The sequence below is a fragment of the Vulpes vulpes genome, chromosome 15 (genome assembly GCF_048418805.1).
Source record: "Vulpes vulpes isolate BD-2025 chromosome 15, VulVul3, whole genome shotgun sequence".
In the NCBI taxonomy this organism is placed as follows: domain Eukaryota; kingdom Metazoa; phylum Chordata; class Mammalia; order Carnivora; family Canidae; genus Vulpes; species Vulpes vulpes.
The window spans coordinates 69,868,907-69,890,960 of NC_132794.1; the positions used below are offsets into that span (position 1 = coordinate 69,868,907).

At 35.0% G+C, this 22,054-nt stretch overlaps 1 protein-coding gene across 14 annotated transcripts in view; it reads right to left on the minus strand.

The window, feature by feature from the left end:
• Positions 1 to 22,054, minus strand: part of DENND4A (DENN domain containing 4A) — a 135,994-nt gene that overhangs the window by 57,098 nt on the left and 56,842 nt on the right. For all 14 annotated transcript variants that reach the window (XM_072738849.1, XM_072738852.1, XM_072738850.1 and 11 more), the window contains exons 4-9: positions 18,748 to 18,997; positions 7,883 to 7,952; positions 7,156 to 7,325; positions 6,079 to 6,320; positions 3,857 to 3,923; positions 1,793 to 1,851 (exon numbers count right to left, since the gene is read on the minus strand). In XM_072738849.1, coding sequence (XP_072594950.1) covers positions 1,793 to 1,851; positions 3,857 to 3,923; positions 6,079 to 6,320; positions 7,156 to 7,325; positions 7,883 to 7,952; positions 18,748 to 18,997 — 858 coding nt within the window. The remainder of the gene's footprint in view (positions 1 to 1,792; positions 1,852 to 3,856; positions 3,924 to 6,078; positions 6,321 to 7,155; positions 7,326 to 7,882; positions 7,953 to 18,747; positions 18,998 to 22,054) is intronic.

A 22,054-nucleotide genomic window follows, 5' to 3' on the forward strand; every position in this document is an offset into this window, starting at 1 on the left:
TTTTTCTGCATTGTATTCAATATGGAAAATGAGTTGTTTTTCTTTTCAGAAGATCTGCCACGTAGATAATGTACAAATAAAGAATTCACTCTATAAGAGGGATGCTTCAGTTCAAAGAAAAAAATTTTTTTTTTCAAAGAAAATTTTTAATGGAAGTTTGTTTTTTAATGGCTCATCTTTCACAGTAATTATCAGAAAAAATACATGACTTATTATAGGTCTACTTCCTTTGAGATAAATACACATAATAAAATTTCGATTTACAAATAGATTATCATTAATGTAATGATAATAGTAATATGAAATCGAGAGCTACCAAGTCAAATGATGGGATATACATACAAAGCAAATTAATAATCCAAACTGAAAAAAAAAATCCAAACTGAGACATTCTGTGTAGTAACAAAATACTGAACGACAAAGTAATAATTCAGTAAGCCAATCAGTAAGCTATTTATATAATGCTAAAAAACTGGCTTTGCCGAATTAGCTTGTTTTAAGTAAAGCAAAACTAATAACATATCTCTTGGAGAAATGAAAGCATGTCCACAAAAATCTTGTGCCTGTTCATAGCAGCAGTATTCATTATAGCCAAAAAAAGTAGAAACAAGCCAAATGTCCATCAACTGATAAATAAATAAATTGTGGTCTAGCTATATAATGGAATATTTGTTGGAAACACAAAGGAATAAAGTACTGTTGATACAATATGGATGAACTTTGGACACATTATAAGTGAAAGAAGTCAAACACAAAAGGCCACATATTATATGATTCCATTTAGACGAAATATCCAAAATAGGCAAACCTGGACAAATCTGAGGAGACAGAAAGTAGATTCATGGTTGCTTTGGGCTGGGGAGCGGTGTGTGTGTGTGTGTGTGTGTGTGTGTGTGTGTGTCTGTATTTGTGTACAGAGAAATGGGAGAAATGGAGGGGTAGCTGCTAAAGGGCCCAGGGTTTCTTTCTTAGAGTGATGTAAATGTTCTAAAATTGATTATAGTGATCTCTCTATATCTCTATATTCGTAGAATGAATATAACCACTGATTTGTACGGTATGTGAATTATATCAATAAAACTGTTACCAAAAAAAAAAAGCCTCTTGAGTAATTTAGGATTTTATACATAGTCTCAGTCAGTATTTCTAGTTTATTTTCAGCTCAAACAAAGGTTAAGAAAACACTGGTCACTCTGGACCAAGACCTAGTGATGAAATAATCTGTAATTCTTACAAAATTAATGTCAAAGATGGCAGCTGGTCTCCCTTAGGTATGTGCTACAAAATAACTTAATTATAACTATTTCTCTGCTAGAAAATTACACAGCTAATTACATTTCAAGAAGTGATACTTCAGAAAAAACATATTTCATAATTTCTCTTAACTTCTAAGTGATGAAATACACTGCTTTATTCCGTGGTTAGTATTTGAGTATCTTTCTTTGTGGGTTAAATTTAAAATTAATTACATCTGAATGTCCTTCAGAGGGTATTTAAAGCTAAAAATAATTGTTTTAATATTCTACATACATACACCTATTTATGAGAGTAAGTACTTAAAAGAAAAAGAGAGTAAGTACTTGATGATAATGAATGGATACATTAAATATTAAACTATTATAAAGGTTTTTCTTTTTCCTTTAAGTAAAAGGAATTTAGATAAGAAACAGAAGAAATGAGAAGTATTTCCATCAACATGTGAAATTTTACCTAGGGAAGAGAAAATATTTAAATGTTACTTTAGCTCATACTAGATTTGGAGAAATCTAAATAGAAATGAAATTTTACTTGCCTTAGTGGAAGAGGTGAAGAAACAGGTTGACTGAGAATCAGATTATCATGTGGCGATAACTAGAAGAAAATTTACAATAAAATGTTTGAAATATAAAGATGAGTTTTAAAACACTACTTTCGGGTAAAAAAAATACATACACACACACACACACACACACATATGGACACATACACATACACACACACACACACACAGAGGCTAATGATAGTGCCCATGAAGTTTCAACATACATTACATTACATTACATGAAGTTTTAACGTACATTAACCAGTAAAGGAACTGTTTATATCACTTATTAAGATCCTTAAAAGCATGGCCTAACCACTAACCTTTTCTAACTACTAACTTCTCCTACTCTAAATTATCTTTTCCCCTAATGCCACTTTAGTAACATTTTATTGAAAGATGAAATTATTCATTTAATACCACAAAATCAGGGTTAGCAAACCTATGGCCTCTGGAGCAAATCCATAGGCCATCTGTTTTTATAAATAAAGTTTTATTAGAATATTAGCCATGCTCATTCGTTCAGGTATTATCTATAGCTGCTTTTGTGCAGTAAGAGCTGAGTAGTTTTGACAGAGATAGTATGGTGTATAAAGATTAAAGTATTTACTATTTGGCCCTCAACAGAAAAAAACTGATTATAAAAATGATATTTTCGGGATCCCTGGGTGGCGCAGTGGTTTGGCGCCTGCCTTTGGCCCAGGGCGCGATCCTGGAGACTCGGGATCGAATCCCACGTCGGGCTCCCGGTGCATGGAGCCTGCTTCTCCCTCTGCCTGTGTCTCTGCCTCTCTCTCTCTCTCACTGTGTGCCTATCATAAATAAATAAAATAAAATAAAAAAAATAAATAAAAATAAAAATGATATTTTTTGGTACGCCTGAGTGGCCCAGTGGTTGAGTGTCTGCCACTGGCTCAGGGCGTGATCCCGGGATCTGATCCGGGATCGAGTCCCACATCAGGCTCCTTGCAGAGCCTGCTTCTCCGTCCGCCTGTGTCTCTGCCTCTCTCTGTGTGTCTCTCATGAATAAACAAATAATTTTTTTTAAAAAAATGATATTTTTCTAGATATTGTATTTGTATCAACATTAAATTGATATATACCAGTATAATGCAATTATAATCTACATATTTAAATTTATGCATATTTATACATATTTCCACAAATTTATAAATATCTATTTGCCATATACTTCGAATTTTTTTTTTTTACTTCGAATTTTGAATGATACCCATCCCCATTAAGGGCTGTGATAAATACAGTAAAGCTCATACAGTGTTAACACATAAAAATATTTTCTTTATATAAATTGCTTTGTAAATGGTGATTAAGCAGACATCTTACAGATCAAGGGCACAAACAACAAAGAAATGTAAACAAAAAAGATACAGTCAACTGGAACAAGACATAGGGAAAATAATTTATATTCATTTTGAACTTTCTCATCACAAAGATATGAACATTCCTTCCTGCATAATATATGAAAACACACAACTTAGCCTTATATCTATTCTATTTAACTTCGGGAATAAATGTCAAAGGCACAAACTTTCAAATACCTAAAACAAATTTAAGGGAAAGAAGTCTCTCTTTTGTATGTTGAAAAAGTGTCTATTGCCATCTACTTTAACCTTTTGCCTAAGGGGAAACATTAGATGTCTGTCTGGGAGGCAGCTAATAAAACACTAAGGGCCCAAACTCCAACATGTAAACTACTGATTCTCTTTTGATCACACTTGTTCTTTTCCTCCATTTAAAACTGTTATTCTGGGCAGCCCTGGTAGCTCAGAGGTTTAGCGCTGCCTTCAGCCCAGGCCGTGATCCTGGAGACCCGGGATTGAGTCCCACATCGGGCTCCCTGCATGGAGCCTGCTTTTCCTTCTGCCTGTGTCTCCGCCTCTCTCTCTCTCTGTGTCTCTCGTGAATAAATAAATAAAATCTTAAAAAAAAAACCCCAAAACCCTGTTATTCTAATGGCCAATAATTATTTAATAGGGCAATTCTATCAAGAAAATCTTACCTGAAAAAACAAAAAAAAGAAAAAGAAAATCTTACCTGAACTAAAATCCGTGGCCTCTGAGGAGATGGGAAAGGAACTTTATGCATAAAATGAGAAATATGCCTTAAAAACAAACAGACAAAAACCCAATTGATTCCAAAGTGAATACCATATACTATAAAGGTCAACATGTCAACTCAAGTCCAAGTTGAGTCAAATGCTCTGTGTACTTATAATTTCGAAATCCCTGCTACTACAAAAACAAGTGAGCAAACAACACCAGAAATCATTTGTGCCATTAACGTTGCTTCTATCTAAATCCAATAGCTTTTCATATTAACAGTTCCTCACATTCAACAATGTTTATGTTAATGATGTCTCAAAAATCATTTTAACTTTTACCTCTCCCTAAGGAGATAATATGTAACATATTATGTGGATAGTACCAAAGAGCCGAATTCTTGTTTTGTTTTTCTCACAGAATGCCATTTTTCTTTGAAAGAACAACTGACAAATTAAGGTAATTTAATGTTGGGTATTCAGTAAATATTTTCAATATAAAAATGAATAAGATGAGCCTGTTGCTTCAAGAAAAATAACTCAATGGGGCTTCTGGCTGGCTCAGTCAGTTGAAGAATGTAACCCTTGATACTCGGGGATCGTGAGTTTGAGCCCCATGTTGGGTGTAGAGATTACTTAAAAAAATTTTTTTAAAGAAAAAAAAGAAAAAATAACTCATCATTGCCATTAATTTCAATTTTAATTCAATAAACAAATTTTAAGTGAAAATTAGAATTTTGTTACCATGTACTTGATAACTTCTGAATACCCAACAAAACTTTTCTGATGAAATAGGTGGTGATATTAATAAATATGATTTTTACATCGATAATGAAATTTATCTATGTTAAGTCCATGAACCAGTATTTTCCAAATGACCATCGTATGATGCTATAAAAATCAGGTATGTGTAAAAGTTCCACCTAGAGTGAGGAAAACCAACAGATTTTAATGTAACAGTGGAAGTTCATTACTGAAGTTTTAGACTTGTCAAGTTTCAGTTCAATATTAAAACAGAAAATCTACATAATAACCTGAAAAGGCTATTCAAATGCTCTCCCTTTTCTCCCACCTATATGAGGCCAGATTTTTTTCGTATACTTTCACCGAAACAACATATCGCAATAGGTTGAATACAGAAATGTATAGGAGAATCTAACTGTGTTCAGTTAGGCCAGGCAAAAATGTAAAACAGTGTCACTCTTCTCATTTATTTCTTTTTGAAAAGTTATGTATCAAAAAAAAAGATACTTGTTAACATGTAATTATTTAAAAATATTATTAAACATTTTCTCCATTTTAATTTTTATTATAGTAAATATTGGCAAGTAAAACACATAAAGAAAAGCTCTTTAGGGGAGGTCCTTATTTTTTCAGAGTATAAAACGGTTCTGAGACCAAAAAATTTGCTAACTACTACAGTAGAATATTGAGAGTTAAAAAAATACAAGAAAAGATTAGAGTAGTATTGTACACGGAATATTCTTATGATTATTCTATCATTTCCCAAATGTCACTGGGGTCAGAGAATTCTGCTTAAGAATACAAAAGAGTTTAAGTAATAGATGGCATAAAAGAAATAGTCAAATAGACAATGAAGATGTTTAGATCGATTTGCAACAAATCTTACTGCATAGAACACTATTCAGTTTTTGTGATTTTAAAGTAAATCACTGAAATTTTAAAAAGAATAAAGAATGTGTTTGTCTAATTTTTCTTTAAATTCATGATATCTAAAAATAGTAGGGGATATTTTTAAAAGTTCATAATAAACCCAAGTTATTTGAAAAATAAGAACTACAAAGCTAAATTTAAAATAAATAGGATCTCCAAACTAGAAAAGAGCATCAAAAATGAAACATTCATTTCATTTTATTAGAGATAAAATTATTTAAAATAAAATGACTGTTGGGTGCCTGGCTGGCTCAGTCAGAAGATTATACAACTCTTAATCTTGGGGTCATGAGTTTGAGCCCCACTTTGGGTGTAGAGATTACTAAATAAACAACTAAACTTCAAAATAAACTAAAAATAAAGTAACATGACTGTAGAGGTATAATAAATAAGGTCCTAATGAAATAACCAAACTTTTTTCTTTCAAATAACTCTTGAGAAACCTAGTTTCCATATAAAATTTACTGAATTAAAATCAGCACAAATATACCACACATAATGGAAAGATCTGCCAAATTTTGAGCAAAGAAGGCTTCTAACTTACTTCTCAATTGGAAGGACATGAGGTCCAGAGATAGAGTAACGATACAGAAAAGTCAAAAATTTCCTGAATGCATCAAAAAAAGGCCAGTGAGAAAGAAGACAGATGCATTTACTAGTGTGAATTGTTTTAGAACTATCAGATTTCCCATCTGCTGATGATGCTAAACCCAAAAGAAGTCTCTGTTTTTCTGTGAGATTCTCCTCAGAGTATGGTTCATAAAACTGAATAGCAGCACCATAGACCTAGAAAAGAAGTAATATATTTAATAAATATACCTTATTTCATTTATTCAAATAATATCATTAAATATTTAATGGATAAGCCATTATGAGCTAGATCATTATGAGCCATTTATATGCCTATGAGCCAGGCAAGGTGAACCAGGTACCAGGAATGTAGTAGTGAACAAATGTTACTATTGCTTTCTTGAAGTATATTAAAACACACAAACACATGCAAAAATCAACACAGTGCTATTCTCACATCTCATTAACTGAAGAAAAAAAAAGGCATTTTAATTAAATTGAACTTGTTTTCTGAAAAGTGAAAGCAATTGTATCAATACCTGCTACAAGATAGAACCTGAAAATAATTATTTGGTAGACAATGGGACAAATTTTAGGTAAGGAAATACATATTCCAACTTTAGGCAATTCACTGAATTTCTCTGGACCTCAATTTCCCAATCTATAAGATGAGGATTCAAACTAGATGATTTCCAAGGTCCTTTCCAACCATAATAGTCTATAATTCCACATAGCTTTGCATATTTAATAATGTCTTTTATATTACTCTCAAAGCTTCTGTATCACAGAAAGTAAAGCAATAGAGGATCATCATTTGATGATGAAAAAAATCTTTCACTATATTCACAAAAAAGCACCAGAGTGAATGAGACAGAATGAAAATTCTCTTTTCCTTTATCTTTAGATATAGTAAGTTTAACCAAATGGAAGAAGTATGTATAATAGATTCAATTTAATCAGTTATGTCTTTCTACTGTTGCTTACATTATATAACTATTAAGACTTGATAATATACAAGAAATTTGTTGATACTAGTTAAAACACATAGTACCTTTTCAGCTGAGGCTCCAGTTAACACAAATGTAGAAAATACAGGGAGAGGGTATTTGCTATTTGGTGGCCAACATTCAATAGTTGCACCCATTGGTAAACAAAATAGGGGAACAGATTCTGGGAGTGAGAAAGATTCGTAATCTTCTTGAGGATATCTACAAATTAGACCTATAAAAACAATAGTAAATATTAGGTCATCAGCTCTTGAATTCAGGTGCTCATAATATGAATGATGCTAACATGCTTTATTATTTAACATATTTAATAACATTAATTATATACATGTTCATCAAATAACTGAATGCTTCAGTAGGATACATCTAAATTTTATCCTTAAACATCATTAACTATTCGTAATGACTGATTAATATTTATCAAGGTTCATCCACAAAGGCTAAGTTAGACAAACAAGAAAAGATTAGTCTAAAAAAACACACAAATATGAACACAATCCTAAAACTTTAGTTTGTTGTCACACTACCTTGAAGCATAGTAATATACCAGTTTTGAAATTTTCAACATGCTTACCCCAGCTCCTATTAAAATCAATCGTCCGTTAAGTATCCAGTAAATGTAAGGATAAGATAAAGCAGGAAAAAAAAAAAAAAGACATGGGTTGTGGTCCCAGTCCTGACACTAAGTGTGGTAAAATGTAGGTTTTTTTCCCTTAAATTTTACTGGCCCTCATAATACGTATAAAGTATTCCATGAAAAATTATACTTACCAGCTTTATAGGATATAGTGTTAGTCTTTGCCACTGATTTTTTATAACATAAGTACACCGCAGATCCCCACTAAATTAAAAAAAAAGAAATAACATTTAATTTTAAAAGGTTATAACTTAATAAAATGAAATCTCTTTGATATCTCCAGCACATACTATCTAAGACATAATAGCAGATTCTTGTTAGCTATTTTATTTGATTATTTCATCAGCATTTCATTGGAATTTTTACCCACTTTTCTTTCAGAAGATGTTGTCTTCCCCTTGTAATAGCAGTAACATGACCCTTTAAAATAACTAAGGCATAACAATTTAGATTTTATTCTAACTCCAAACTTTGGGCAGAAATGACCAAGAAATATCTACTCATGGGTATACCTTCCTTTAGATTCCACAACCTCTTTTGGATATTGCCAGGTCTTTCTGTAGCTCTTTATACCGAAATTTAAGAGTTATAATTTGCTATATCCATTTCCTTGTTTCCTATTCTCTCTCTCTCTCTCTTTTTTAATTTTGATATTTGCTTTATTGTAGTGGTCTGGTCCTATTCTCTCCTGAATCTGTTCCCAATCAGGTTTTTTTTTTTTTTAACCTGCTTTTTTTTTTTTTTAAGATTTTAAAAATTTATTTATTCATGAAAGACACACAGAGAGAAAGGCAGAGGGAGAAGCAGGCTTCAGGCAGGGAACCTGATGTGGGACTCGATCCTGAGACTGCGGATCATGCCCTGAGCCAGGGGTAGATGCTCAACCGCTGAGCCACCCAGGCGTCCCCCCAGTCTCACTGTTTTAATCTCACTGTTCCTTAAGAGAACACTTTAACAACTTTAATAATGCCAAGTCTAACAATTGCTTCCTAGTCTTCATCTCATTTAACCTCTCAGCAGATCTGACACTACTAATGACTCTTAAACATGTTCTTGCCTTGAGGCATCACATTCTCCTGGCGTCTCTCCAAATCTCTGGCCACTCCTCAGGCTCCTCCTCTCCCTTTTCCTGATTATTGAATGGGACCTCTTCTTTCCTTTTCTTTCTGTAAATGATCTCATACACTCAGTGCCATCGTTTTCTATAAGAGCTACTCCCAAAGGAGTCTCAAATTTCCAGTTACAGTGCAACTGAGATGGGGAAAACTGTGGCTAAAGCAGACTGGGAGGTGAAGAAAAGGAGTTCAGTTTTAGACATGATAGGTTTGAAACATCTACTAGACATCCAAAGTGAAAAATCAAATGGAGATAAGGTGAGAGAGGTCTGAAATGGAGATGTAACTTGGGAGACTGACAACCTGACATTAGATAGGGACAGATACATGCACATAGCACACTCCCTCACCTCCTTTAGGTCTCAACTCAAACGTCACTTCATTAGAGAGCCCTTCCTTCATCACCTTATATGCAATAACAATCCTCCCTCTACTCTGTCCAATCTCCCTGATCGTCTCATCTTGCCTTTTCCCCCCCTCGATAGTACTTACTTTCGTGGCATACTGTATATTTCCTTCCTTATTATCTGTCTCCCACCCCTAGAATATAGGTTCCATGATGGCAAGGGCTTTGTTTTGTTCACTGCTGTTATCTGTGGCACTGAAAACAGTGCCTGTTATGCAGAAATGCTTAAAAGATAATTGTTGAATGAATGTGAGAGAATGTGTTTGTGCACACATGACAGTGTGCCTGCATGAGCCAGTGTGTGGGGACAGATTTACGGCACTGAAGACAAACATATAGAGAAAATTAACTTACTTTAAGAAATATTAAATTTTTTTTTACCTATCTATCTATCTATCTGAGAGAGAGCATGAGATCAAGAGTGTGGGGAGGGCCAGAGGGAGAAGGAGAGAGGAAATCCAAAGCAGACTCCATGCTGATTGCAGGGACTGATGCAGGGCTTGATCCCTTGACCCTGAGATCACAACCTGAGCAGAAATCAAGAGTCGGATGCTTAGCTACCTGAGCCACCCAGATGCCCAAGAAATATTTTTAATTATTAAGAGACTTCTATAACAAATATCTATATACTCATTCCTAGATGTAATAAAAGTTAACAATTCAACATATTTGCTTCAAATGTTTTAATTCATAAAGAAACAAAAAAAATTACAGGTTTAGCTAAACCCTCATCTCCCATCCATTTCTGTCCTCCAGAATTAGCTACTAGCCTGAAGCCAGTGTCTTTCATTCACATGTATTTAAAAATTTTATACTATAAATCTTTAAGTATGTATTATTCTTTTGTGTACTTTTTAATTTCACATAAATGGTGAGATGCTGAACACATGTTTTTATGGCTTGCTTTTTCTAATTTCTTCATCTGAACTACTAGGTATTATTTCATTAATAAATGAAACACCATAGTTTATTTTAATTATTCCTTTATTGATAAGACACTTGGATTATTTCCCTTTTGGGGGGAAGGGTTATTATGAATAATGATGTAATATGTTGATTCATCTAGAAATTGTTCTTGCTTTTTAAACATTTTTCATGTGTCTCCAGCAGACCAGTATGTTAAACTGTGCTTAGGATATTAATTATGCTAACTGCTGTGTTGGCATTTTGCTTTTATAAATGTTCTAGTACTTTTGCATCAAAAGAATGGACGTACAGGGGCGCCTGGGTGGCTCAGTCAGTTGAGTGACTGACCCTTGGTTTTAGTTCAGGTCATGATCTCAGGGTCATGGGATCTGCTTGAGATTCTCTCTCTCTCTCTCTCCTCGTACCCCTCTCCCTGCTTGTGTACACTCTCAAATCAATCTTTTTTTAAAAAAATGAATGGATGTATATAAAAGTCAACTGGAGGGGATCCCTGGGTGGCGCAGCGGTTTGGCGCCTGCCTTTGGCCCAGGGCGCGATCCGGAGACCCGGGATCGAATCCCACGTCGGGCTCCCGGTGCATGGAGCCTGCTTCTCCCTCTGCCTGTGTCTCTGCCTCTCTCTCTCTGTGACTATCATAAATAAATAAAAATTAAAAAAAAATAAAAAAATAAAAGTCAAATGGATATTATGAATGTAGACACACTAGACTTTTAGTTAATGAGGTGTACAAATATACTAACAAAAGACCTTCTCTTGGTAGGTCCCAACACTAGTTCCCAACAGCTAATTTGTAAAGATAACAAAAAACCCTCAGTGATAACCATTATGATAATAAGAAGGGAACTACATGACTATTTAGATGTGGCGGAAACCAAAAGGAATATTCTACAACAAAAAACAGGGACTTAGAGATAACAGTAAAAGTTATGGAGTTCTAGAGGAAAAGAACCATGGATATCAAAACTAAAGGAGGGTTTTCTGAAGTTTTTACATACAAGGTCAGTGAAAAAGAAAGAGGAATCATTGTTCTAGAAATACTTTAAATGTTTAACTTACAAATAAAGCACCCATATTGTGGTTTACACGACAAAAAGAAGCTTTCAAGTGCCCCCCCCTTTTAGGAGTTAGGTACATTAATTACTTGCTTAATTAATAACTCTACTTTTCTTAAAGACCTTGCTAGAGCAAATACAGACATTCTTTAAAGGTTGCAAAACAAGAGCCATCTGGATAGGTAAAAAAATACCCTCAATGAATAAAAAACCAAGGAAATGGTCCGAAATTTGCCAAAAATTAGCTGTGTGAATCAAAGCACCCAGACTAGCATTTTTGAACCACCTGAGTACTTTTAAGTTCTCTTTTGGCTCTAAAATATGCTTCTACTCTAAATCAAAGTTCAAACCATTTAAGGCATACAGTCCAAAGTTTAAAAACTAGTAATTCTTGAAAACTCTTTCCATAAGCTTAATAGGAGCATGGGGGAGATTCTATTTGAAGCCAAAGCTGTAGGAATTTGAGGAAAGATTCAACACATATCTTATATCTATTAGATTGGTTTTTTGTTTGTTTGTTTACCTGGTTTAGAAACGTAGTAGATGACTTTCATTCAAGCTACCTAATTTTCAAAAACAAGAGTCAGCTACATAGCTATTGCTGGGTATAATCAACACATCAATAATTTAATCCCAACCACTTCCTGGTTCTTTATATACACTTTAGACAGATATGAACATAAGTTTCCTATACTGCATGTCTATTTTAAATTTTCTCAAAGAGTAAGAAGTCATTGTACATCTGCTCCAAAGAACTAAATTTGCTTTTACTACCTTATGGTTGATGGAAACAAAGATTGTTAATATATATAAACCACAGCCCACAGCTTAAAAAAGATATCTACTGCTAAGATCAGGCGAGTTTCCTTATTGTCAGGACTAACACTAGATTTAAGTATAAGAAAATAAACATTTAAGAGGTTTTATTCCTGTAGTATTTCTTAAAAGAATTTAGGAGGAGCTTAAACATCGGGCAAAAATAAAATTTAAAAAGCTCTTCCTTGCTGAATGTCAATTATATCTCAATACAACCGAAAAAAAGAAAAGTTTCCCCCCAGACATTAAATACACATGAAAAGGACCAACAAAGCAGAATTAACCAAATGTAATAGCTAACATTTATACATCACTTATTATGTACCATGCACTACCCTGTTACTTAAAAATATTAATTCATAAAAAAATTAATTCATTTAATCTTCATAAAAAGCCTATGAAATAAAGTACTATTTTATCCATATTTCATGAATGAGGAAACTGAGGCACAAAGAGTCAAGGAACTTGTCTAAGACAAAAAATCTGGAATTCAAATCCAGTAGTTTAGATGGAGTCCATTTCTTTCTTTTTTTGTTAAGATTTATTTATTTATTTATTTATTTATTTATTTATTTATTTATTTATGAATGATAGACATAGAGAGAGAGAGGCAGAGACACAGGAGGAGGGAGAAGCAGGCTCCATGCCGGGAGCCTGACGTGGGACTCGATCCTGGGACTCCAGGATCGCGTCCTGGTCCAAAGGCAGGCGCTAAACCACTGAGCCACCCAGGGATCCCTGGAGTTCATTTCTGCTCACACTATGTTACATTTCTCTTTCTCCTTTTAGTAGAGAATATACGTTCTCTGACAATATTGGGACCAATCTTTCAGGATAAGGAAAAATAGAAACTCATATCTCTCGTTTCAGTTTCAAGGCAGTAAGCCTACCTTGAACACCTTGATTAATAAAACCTAGAAATGGTTCTGATGACACTGCCAATTTATTTTGAATCAAAAACCAACACATCCATAAAATAAATGGAAAATTCACCAATGGGAAGATGGGAAGTACCTGTGAACCTGCACAATCTTGCTAAAATACCAAACAAAATCTAAAATGATATTAAGCGGACATATCATGGGAATTCAAAAACCCTTCTTGCATTCACTCTCGGGACTACATAAAGCCTGTAAAACTCTTGTTTGGTACCATGATCTATTTTCTCCACCATAATTTCTGCAACTATCACCTGTCATCACCATGCCAAAATAAAATGCAAGGAAGCTATTAAAAGGATACGGCATTTTATATATGAATGGCTGTTGACAAAAAAATAGTCATCTAATTAGCTGTTACATTGCTGCAGATAATTTGTTAGGATACAATTTCCATTTACTGTCAATATCCATTTTTTGAATCACCTATTTAAAGATTAAGAAAAAAGATTTTAAACAAATACGGCTACTAATTAAAGTTATAGATTTCTCATAAAGAAAATTTGGATCTGAAAAATGCTTAGAGATAACAAGCTAACACACATACAGTACTTCCATTTATGTACTGGGACATAGTTCTAAATTCATTTAATCATCACAGTACCTTATGAGTTATATGCCATTATCATCCTTATTTTACAATCGTACAACTGATACACAGAAAGACTAAGTTACTTGCCCAAGGTCACAGAGCCAATTAAGTATCAGAATTAGACTCTGGCTCTAGAGTCTGTGCTCTGAACCACTTGGCAATACTGACCTTAACCACTACAACACGAATCTATTTTACTATCTTGCTGAAAGAGTTCAAAACATTTTTCAGGACCTCAAAATCTGCATTGTATCTAGACATATATCAATACACTTCAGTTCTTCCTCTTCTAGCTTTACTAAACCTTCAGTATTTCTCATGTTGCTAGCTTAACAGAAGAGAGAATAAATAATAATTTAAAAAATCAACTTCCCATAAAAACTTAATAAGTGAGATATATAAAAAATCTTTTAAATCTTAGCAAAGTATTCATTTACATAGCTGTATAGTACAATGTACATATCTGCTCTAGGATCATTAAGAAATTAAGTTTGAAAATTTATGATTAAAAATCCAACTGTTGAAAAAGTAATTGTTAAAAAAAACCCCAAAACTTCCATATTTTGTTGGTAGGATATAAATTAGTTAAATCTTTCTGGATAAAAATCTTAAAAGTAAAGCTTTGATCTACAAATTCCAGGACATATCATAGGGAAATAGTTTAGTAATTCAGTATAGTGTTTGGAGTTTGGTTCTAGAGGGTTTTTATTTTTAAGATTTTATTTTGTATGTATGTATGTATGTATGTATGTATATATGTATGTATGTATTTGAGAGAGAGAGAGTGCACGCACATGAGCAGAAGGGAGAGGGAGAAGCAGGCTCCCCACTGAGCAGGGAGTGCAACCTGGGGCTTGATCCCAAGACCCTGGGATCATGACCAGAGCCAAAGGCAGATGCTTAACAGACTGAGCCACCAGGGTACCATCCCTGATACTAGAGTTCTATAGTTTGGGTTTGAACCTTCGTTCAATTGCTTATTGAAGGTATGACCTTGGGCAAGTAAAAGCCTTTTTAATTCTCAAATTTCCTTCTCTGTAAAATGGAGGTGGGGGGTGTGGTGCGAAACACCACTCAAGGTGGTTATATGAACTGAGTTAATGGATATAAAATGCACATAAGAGCTCAATTAATATAAATTATTCTATAGAAAATTTAATTGTGACTATGTTCGTAACAGCTTTGCTTATAATATAAAAAAATTAAATCTAAATGTCTCACAATAAAAGATGGAATAAATAAATTGTGGCAACATCCATTTAATGAAATAATATCAGCCATTTGTTACTGTGGTTATATTATATTAAAAGATGCTCAATCTCCACAACAATGAAAGAAATGCAAATTAAAATTAGAATGATTTCTTGCTTATTAGATGATCAATAATTAAGAAGAGATTGGTAACAACCAGTGTTGGTCAAGTGTGGGACCTGGTAAAGGGCATTCTTTTTTTTTTTTTTTTTAAGTAGGCTCCATGCTCAACATGGGGCTTGAACTCATGACCCTGAGATCACGAATCACATGTCCCAGCAACTGAGCCACCCAGCACCCCAAGGGAAATGGCATTCTTTTTTAAAGATTTTATTTATTTATTTGAGAGAGAGTGAGTGTGTGAGAGCAGAGTACAAGGGAGGGGGTTGGGGAAGGGACAGAGGGAGAGGGACAGGTGGACTCCCCACTGAGCAAGGAACCTGATGCAGGGCTTGATCCCAAGACCCTAGGATCACAACCAGACCCGAAAGTGGATGCTTAAATGACTGAGCCACACAGGTGCCCTGGGAAAGAGCATTCTTAATGGAAGTATAACCTGCCACCAGAGCAATGTGTCAACACTTCTCAAAATGTGCACCATACCCAGGGACCTATCAATTCCACTTATAATTATTTATTCTTCCAGAGATACTCATACACACACACACACACACACACACACACAAAAGAAAAAGGCACAGGTCTGATCAGAGTAGCATTATTAATAACAGGAAAAACTGGAAATAATTTGTCCTCATTCTTCACTTTTACTTTCGGGAATATTATACAACCATTACAAAAATTAAATAGAGAGTTAAGGGATCCCTGGGTGGCGCAGCGGTTTGGCGCCTGCCTTTGGCCCAGGGCGCGATCCTGGAGACCCAGGATCGAATCCCACATCGGGCTCCCGGTGCATGGAGCCTGCTTCGCCCTCTGCCTATGTCTCTGCCTCTCTTTCTCTCTGTGACTATCATAAATAAATTAAAAAAAAAAATAAAAAAAAATAAATAGAGAGTTAATATCACCTGATAAAGATGGATAGTGGAAAAAAGTTTATATCAGAATATATAAAAATTTCCAGGCAGCCCCGGTGGCCTAGTGGTTTAGCACCACCTTCAGCCGGAGGTGTGATCCTGGAGACCCAGGATTGAGTCCCACGTTGGGCTCCCTGCGTGGAGCCTGCTTCTCCCTCTGCCTGCCTGCCTGTCTGTCTGTCTGTCTCTCTCTCTCTGTTTGTCATGAATAAGTAAATAAAATCTTAAAAGAAAATTCCAATTTTTGAAAAATAAAGGATAAATTTATTCACATTATATATACTCCACACATGTCCAAATTTAAAGGTCTGAAAGAACACAAGCCAAATTATAATCGGTAATCCTGGAAAGGGATTACAAAGGATGAAAATAAGAACAAGAACTTTCACTTCAAAGATCTCCAACTTGCTTCCCCTCTCAATTTTTTGGGGGGGGTCCCAGGTGGCTCAGCGGTTTAGTGCTGCCTTCCGCCCAGGGTGTGATCCTGGAGACCAGCGATTGAGACCTGCATCGGGCTCCCTGCAGGGAACCTGCTTCTCTCTCTGCCTGTGTCTCTGCTTCTCTCTCTCTCTCTCTCTGTGTATCTCTCATGAATAAATAAAATCTTTAAAAAAAATTTTTTTTAAACAACCAAAAAGAACCAAGACAATTATAGCTCATACATAGCCTTAAGGCTACTGAAAGGACTTTGGCGTTTACTAATAGGGAGACAGGAAGCCATTAAGAGTTGTAAGCAGAAGAGTGATATGGTCTAATTTATGTTTTAAAAGGATTATTCTTGATGCTACAAGAAGAATAGGTTATAGGAAGCAGAAACAGAAGTCTTCATCAGTTGGACTAGGGATCTGGTAAACTATGGTCTGTCTGCATTTGACCCAAGGCCTGTTTTTGTATACTTGAGCTAAGACTGTTTTTAGATTTTTAAAGGGTTGTTTAAAAAAAAGGGGGGGGGGGCAACCCGAGTGGCTCAGCGGTTTAGCGCCACTTTCAGCCCAGGGTGTGATCCTGGAGACCCGGATAGAGTCCCGCGTCGGGCTCCCTGCATGGAGCCTGCTTCTCCCTCTGCCTGTGTCTCTGTCTCTCTCTCTCTCAGTATCTCTCATGATTACACAAATAAAATCTTAAAAAAAAAAAAAAGAATGTAATAGAGACTATATATGACCTGCAAAACTTATTATTTAGCCCTTTATATGAAAATTTGCCTGTATCCTAAATTAGAATACTATTACAACAGTCCTGTTCAAAGAGTATTATGACTTGAATCAGAGTTGCGGCAATAGAGAAGGTAAAAGTAACGGTCAAGTTTAGGATACACTTTGAAATTAGAGTCAACAGAATTTACAGAAATAGTGAATGAAAAGGAGAAGAAAAAGGGTAAGGATTATTGCAAGGTTTTTAGTCTGAGTAACTAAAACAGTGGAATTTCCATTTGCTCGATGAGGAAGACTAAGGGCTAAACAGGTTGGGAAAAGCACAATAGGAATGGAGTTTCAGACATGTTAAATTTGAGAGGATTTATTCGATAAAATATTCTAAAAGAAAGAATTACAGAGGTCCAAGTTAGGCCAGTAAATTTAGAAGTTATCCACTGACAACCTGTATTTAAATGATTAAATCATCAAAGGATTGAGTTTAGATGATAAAGATAAATGGTTTGAGGAATGAGCCCTGGGACACTGCATTGTGTGGAGGTTAGGGATTAGCAAAGGCAGAAGGGGAATGGGTAAAGTAGGAGGAAAAAGCAAGAGAGTACACAGTAAAATAATACATTTTATCTTCCTGCCACTTTTCAAGAAGGAAGAGGTGATCAGCTGTGTCAAAACCTACTGAAAAATTACAAATTAAAACCACTGGATTCGACAAGAGCAATCTTGGTGGAATGAAAGAAACAAAAGCCTAACTAGAGAGAGTCAAAGTAAGGAAGGGGACAGACTATAGTCACTTTTTTTGAGATGTTTTATTGTAAAGGAGAACAATGAAATGAGGCAATAGATGGAGGTAGACATAGGGTCAAGAAGTTTTGTAAAGATGGGCAATATCACACATGCTTCACATCCTGGAGGAAATAATCCAGGAGAGAAAGACTGATATTCCCAAAAAAGTAGGTAGAACTGCTGAAGCCAAGTACTCAAATAAGTAAATTTATGGCATCTAGTGCACAAGTGAAAGGATTATGCTTGGCTAGTGTATTACTTTTCCAGTAAGGGAAAAAATATTCTTTCAATTAAAAAGTAAGCAAGTAAACCTTCTGCACAGTTCCTTTTGAAAGTACAACTAGGGATCCCTGGGTGGCGCAGCGGTTTAGCGCCTGCCTTTGGCCCAGGGCGCGATCCTGGAGACCCGGGATCGAATCCCACGTCGGGCTCCCGGTGCATGGAGCCTGCTTCTCCCTCTGCCTGTGTCTCTGCCTCTCTCTCTCTCTCTCTGTGACTATCATAAATAAATAAAAATTAAAAAAAGAAAAAGAAAAAAAAAGATCACATCAGTGAATGTGATGACCAAAAAAAAAAAAAAGTACAACTAAAGTACTTTCCCAAAAATAAAATATCCAGCATCTTTAAGAACATATTTTTAGAGGTACCTGGTTGGCTTAGATGGTTAAACATCTGCCTTTGGCTCAGGTCATGATCTCAGGGTCCTGGGATCAAGTACTGCATTAGGCTCCCTGTTTTGTGGAGATCTGCTTCTCCCTCTCCCTCTGTCCCCAGCCCCTGCTCATGCTCTCTTTCTCCCAAATAAATAAATAAAATATTTTTTAAAAAACCAACACATTTTAAAACTCAGTTATCATGTTATGCTGTTTATCAGAGATTTTAAGTTACTCTCTTTTCATCAATGGCTAATTTTATCAGTACAAAAGTCACTTACCATACTGTTATTGAGATTCTTATCGACTTTGCAAAATGTGTGTGGTGGACTTTCTCCTTTACTGGGTATAATAATACATATGTCTGTGACAGCCAACGTATTCTGCGTCATGTTTTCAGAGGCTCTTCGGTAAGTTATATAAATTTTTTGTGATGAGGTACTGCCACTAATATTTGCAGGGTGTCCATAGGGAGTACTCTGAATAATTTCACATCCCTGTTTCAATCTTTCTTTCCAGTCATACAAAACCCTAAAAGAAAAATAAATAAATAATTACACAAATGCAAAACATCTCCAAATAGGATAGGTAATATTGTCAGGTATCATAAACTGATCCTTAAAGGTAGTAGATATTCCAATCTTATTGCAAGTTTAAATTACGCAGTCCCATATAATAATAAGGGATAGTGGGTTCCCTCACCGAAAATTAAAATAGTGTAAGGAAAATTCAGATTATCTTTTGCATAAAACCACATAATGGCAATGAGTAATTGCAGAGGCACTTGCTTTAGCACTCCATTTAATAGATTTACTTATTTTTGTCTTTAAAACCAAGGAACTTCTTTAGAAAAAGCAACTTCATATTCTAGCCAAAGTTAAAATTTTACAAAAGGCTCCTTGCCAAAGAGTTCTTAAAGAACATGCTCACACACTTTTACCTCCAATGCTCCCTCAAATTTAAGAGACAGCTTTAGGTTTCCAAAAGAGAAAATAACCTCAAATCCATCTTTAATCAAAGAAAGGGGTGGCTTTTTTTCTTCTTCTTTTTCTTTATTGTGGTAAAATGATAGGCTTTTATTAAAGGTCATGCCAGCCATTCGCTCCTTAAATCTTCTAAAAAGTACTTGTGGATACAAGGGAAACGTCATACTGGAATAAATATTAGTCTGTTCCCTTAGAGAATTCACTGATTTGTACTTTACTGCTAAGTCCTTGGCATGGACAAAAAAATTTAAAGCTCAACTATATTAAGTGTGTTTCTGCATTTGCTATAAAAATTGTTAAATCAGGCAATATCCTCAACATCAGCCAGTACTTCCCTTTATAAAATCCAATTTTTCAGATAAAATTGATTGTTAAAAATTGGTCAAATTATTTCTAATATAACTTTTAATTTCCCTTTTTGTCATGGCTGTCAGCAAACTTAAATTTTTCTTTCAACATTTTATTTCAAAAATTTAGAGCTAAATTTCATACTTAATCATAGCAACTCTGTTTATCCTAATGTTAGGTTAAATGCTTATTCCTCCTCCTCTTTTTGATTTGCTTGTTTTGTTTTGTTTTTAATCTTTAAAAAAAGGCAGGGGAACCCTGGGTGGCGCAACGGTTTGGCGCCTGCCTGTGGCCCAGGGGGCGATCCTGGAGACCTGGGATCGAATCCCATGTCGGGCTCCCGGTGCATGGAGCTTGCTTCTCCCTCTTCCTATGTCTCTGCCTCTCTCTCTGTGTGTGTGACTAACATAAATAAAAAATAAAAAATAAAAAATAAATTTAAAAAAGGCATTGTCACAGAGAGAAGTTAGACACATCTCAATTCAAATTTCTACTACCTGTTACTAGCTGTATTAGGCAGATATTTAATCTCTCTGAGCCTTGTACTAATCAGCCATAACATTTAAAAATCCAGGGGTGCCTGGGTGGCTCAGTTGGTTTGGAGTTCTGCCTTTGGTGCAGGTCATGATCCTGGGGTCCTGGGATTGAACCCCATATCAGGCCCCCTGCTCAGGGGGGAGCCTGCTTCTCCTTCTTCCTCTGCTTCTCCCACTGTTTGTGTTCTCTTGCTCTTTCTGTCAAATAAATAAAGTCTTTTTTTAAATAAATAAAGTCTTTAAAAAAATTAAAATTCTAACCCACAGGATCTTGAGAGAGTTAGATGAGAGTATAAATAAGGCCTCCAAAATAGTGCCTGGAAAACAGATGCCCAACTGAAAACAAGAAAACAAAAATACAACACAAAACAACAAAAAAATTTATTGCCTCAAATTTCTTAAAGATATCGAATATAAGTACATTTAATACATAATTGTTGGGCAGCCTGGTGGCCCAGCTGTTTAGTGCCGCCTTCAGCCCAGGTATGATCCTGGAGACCTGGGATGGAGTCCCATGTCAGGCTCTTTGCCTGGAGCCTGCTTCTCCCTCTGCCTGTGTGTCTCTGCCTCTCTCTCTGTGTGTGTCTCTCATGAACAAATAAATAAATAAAAATCTTTTAAAAAAAATACATAATTGTTTTCATTTGTCAGCTATTGTGCTGTGCTGTACTTGTGTAACTATTTTTTATTTTTATACTGTTAGAAACTTTTCTTGTCTAACTAAACTGAGCTTTTCAAAGGCTCTTAAAAATGTTGCCCTATCCTCCACAATGACAAACAAGGGGGATATTTATAAGAGTGGTTAATTTATTCATTCCAGTTTAAGTCCTTTCTTCTTAGAGAATCTTTCCTATACTTGGAAAATTCCTCATCTCTAAACTAGGAAACTCCAGTACCCTAACAAGAATCTGCAACATTCCTTTCATTTCATCCACAAGCTATAATTCTGACAATGATCAGTGGTCACAGGAGCAAATTACCTAATCTTTTGAATAGATTTTCTTTTCAAACATTACCTAATCTCATAGATTTTCTATAAGAGACTCTTAACTATAGAGAACAAACTGAGGGTTGCTGGAAGGGAGGTGAGTAGGAGGATGGGATAACTGGATGATGGGCATTAAGGAGGGCATATGATATAATGAGCACTGGGTGTGATATGCAACTGATGAATCACTAAACTCTACCTCTGAAACTATTAATACACTATATGTTAATTAGCTGAATTTAAATCACAAAAAAATCTGATAGACAATAAAAAAAAAATGAATGAGCTGATCCTAAAATTCATATGGAAATTCAAGGCACCCAGAATAGCCAAAATTATCTTTAAAAAGAATAAAGTTGGAAGACTCACACTTATAAGTAATGTAAAAAATTACTAAAAAGTTATAGTAATCAAAACGGTATAGTACTGGCACAAAGATAAGACATGTAGACAAATAAAACAGATTGAGAGTCCAGAAATAAGCCTATATATCTATGGCTTATTAATTTTTTGAAAATCGGGAAAGAATATTCTCAACAGATGGTGCTAGGACAACTGGATATTCATAAGCAAAATAGTGAGGATGAACCTCTCCCTCAATTATATATAAAAATTAACTCAAAATAGATCAAAGACCTAAATATAAAGGCTGAATCTATGAAACTCTTAGATAAAAACTTAGGTGTAAATCCCCATGACTTTGGATTAGTAAAAACCTTCTTAGATATGA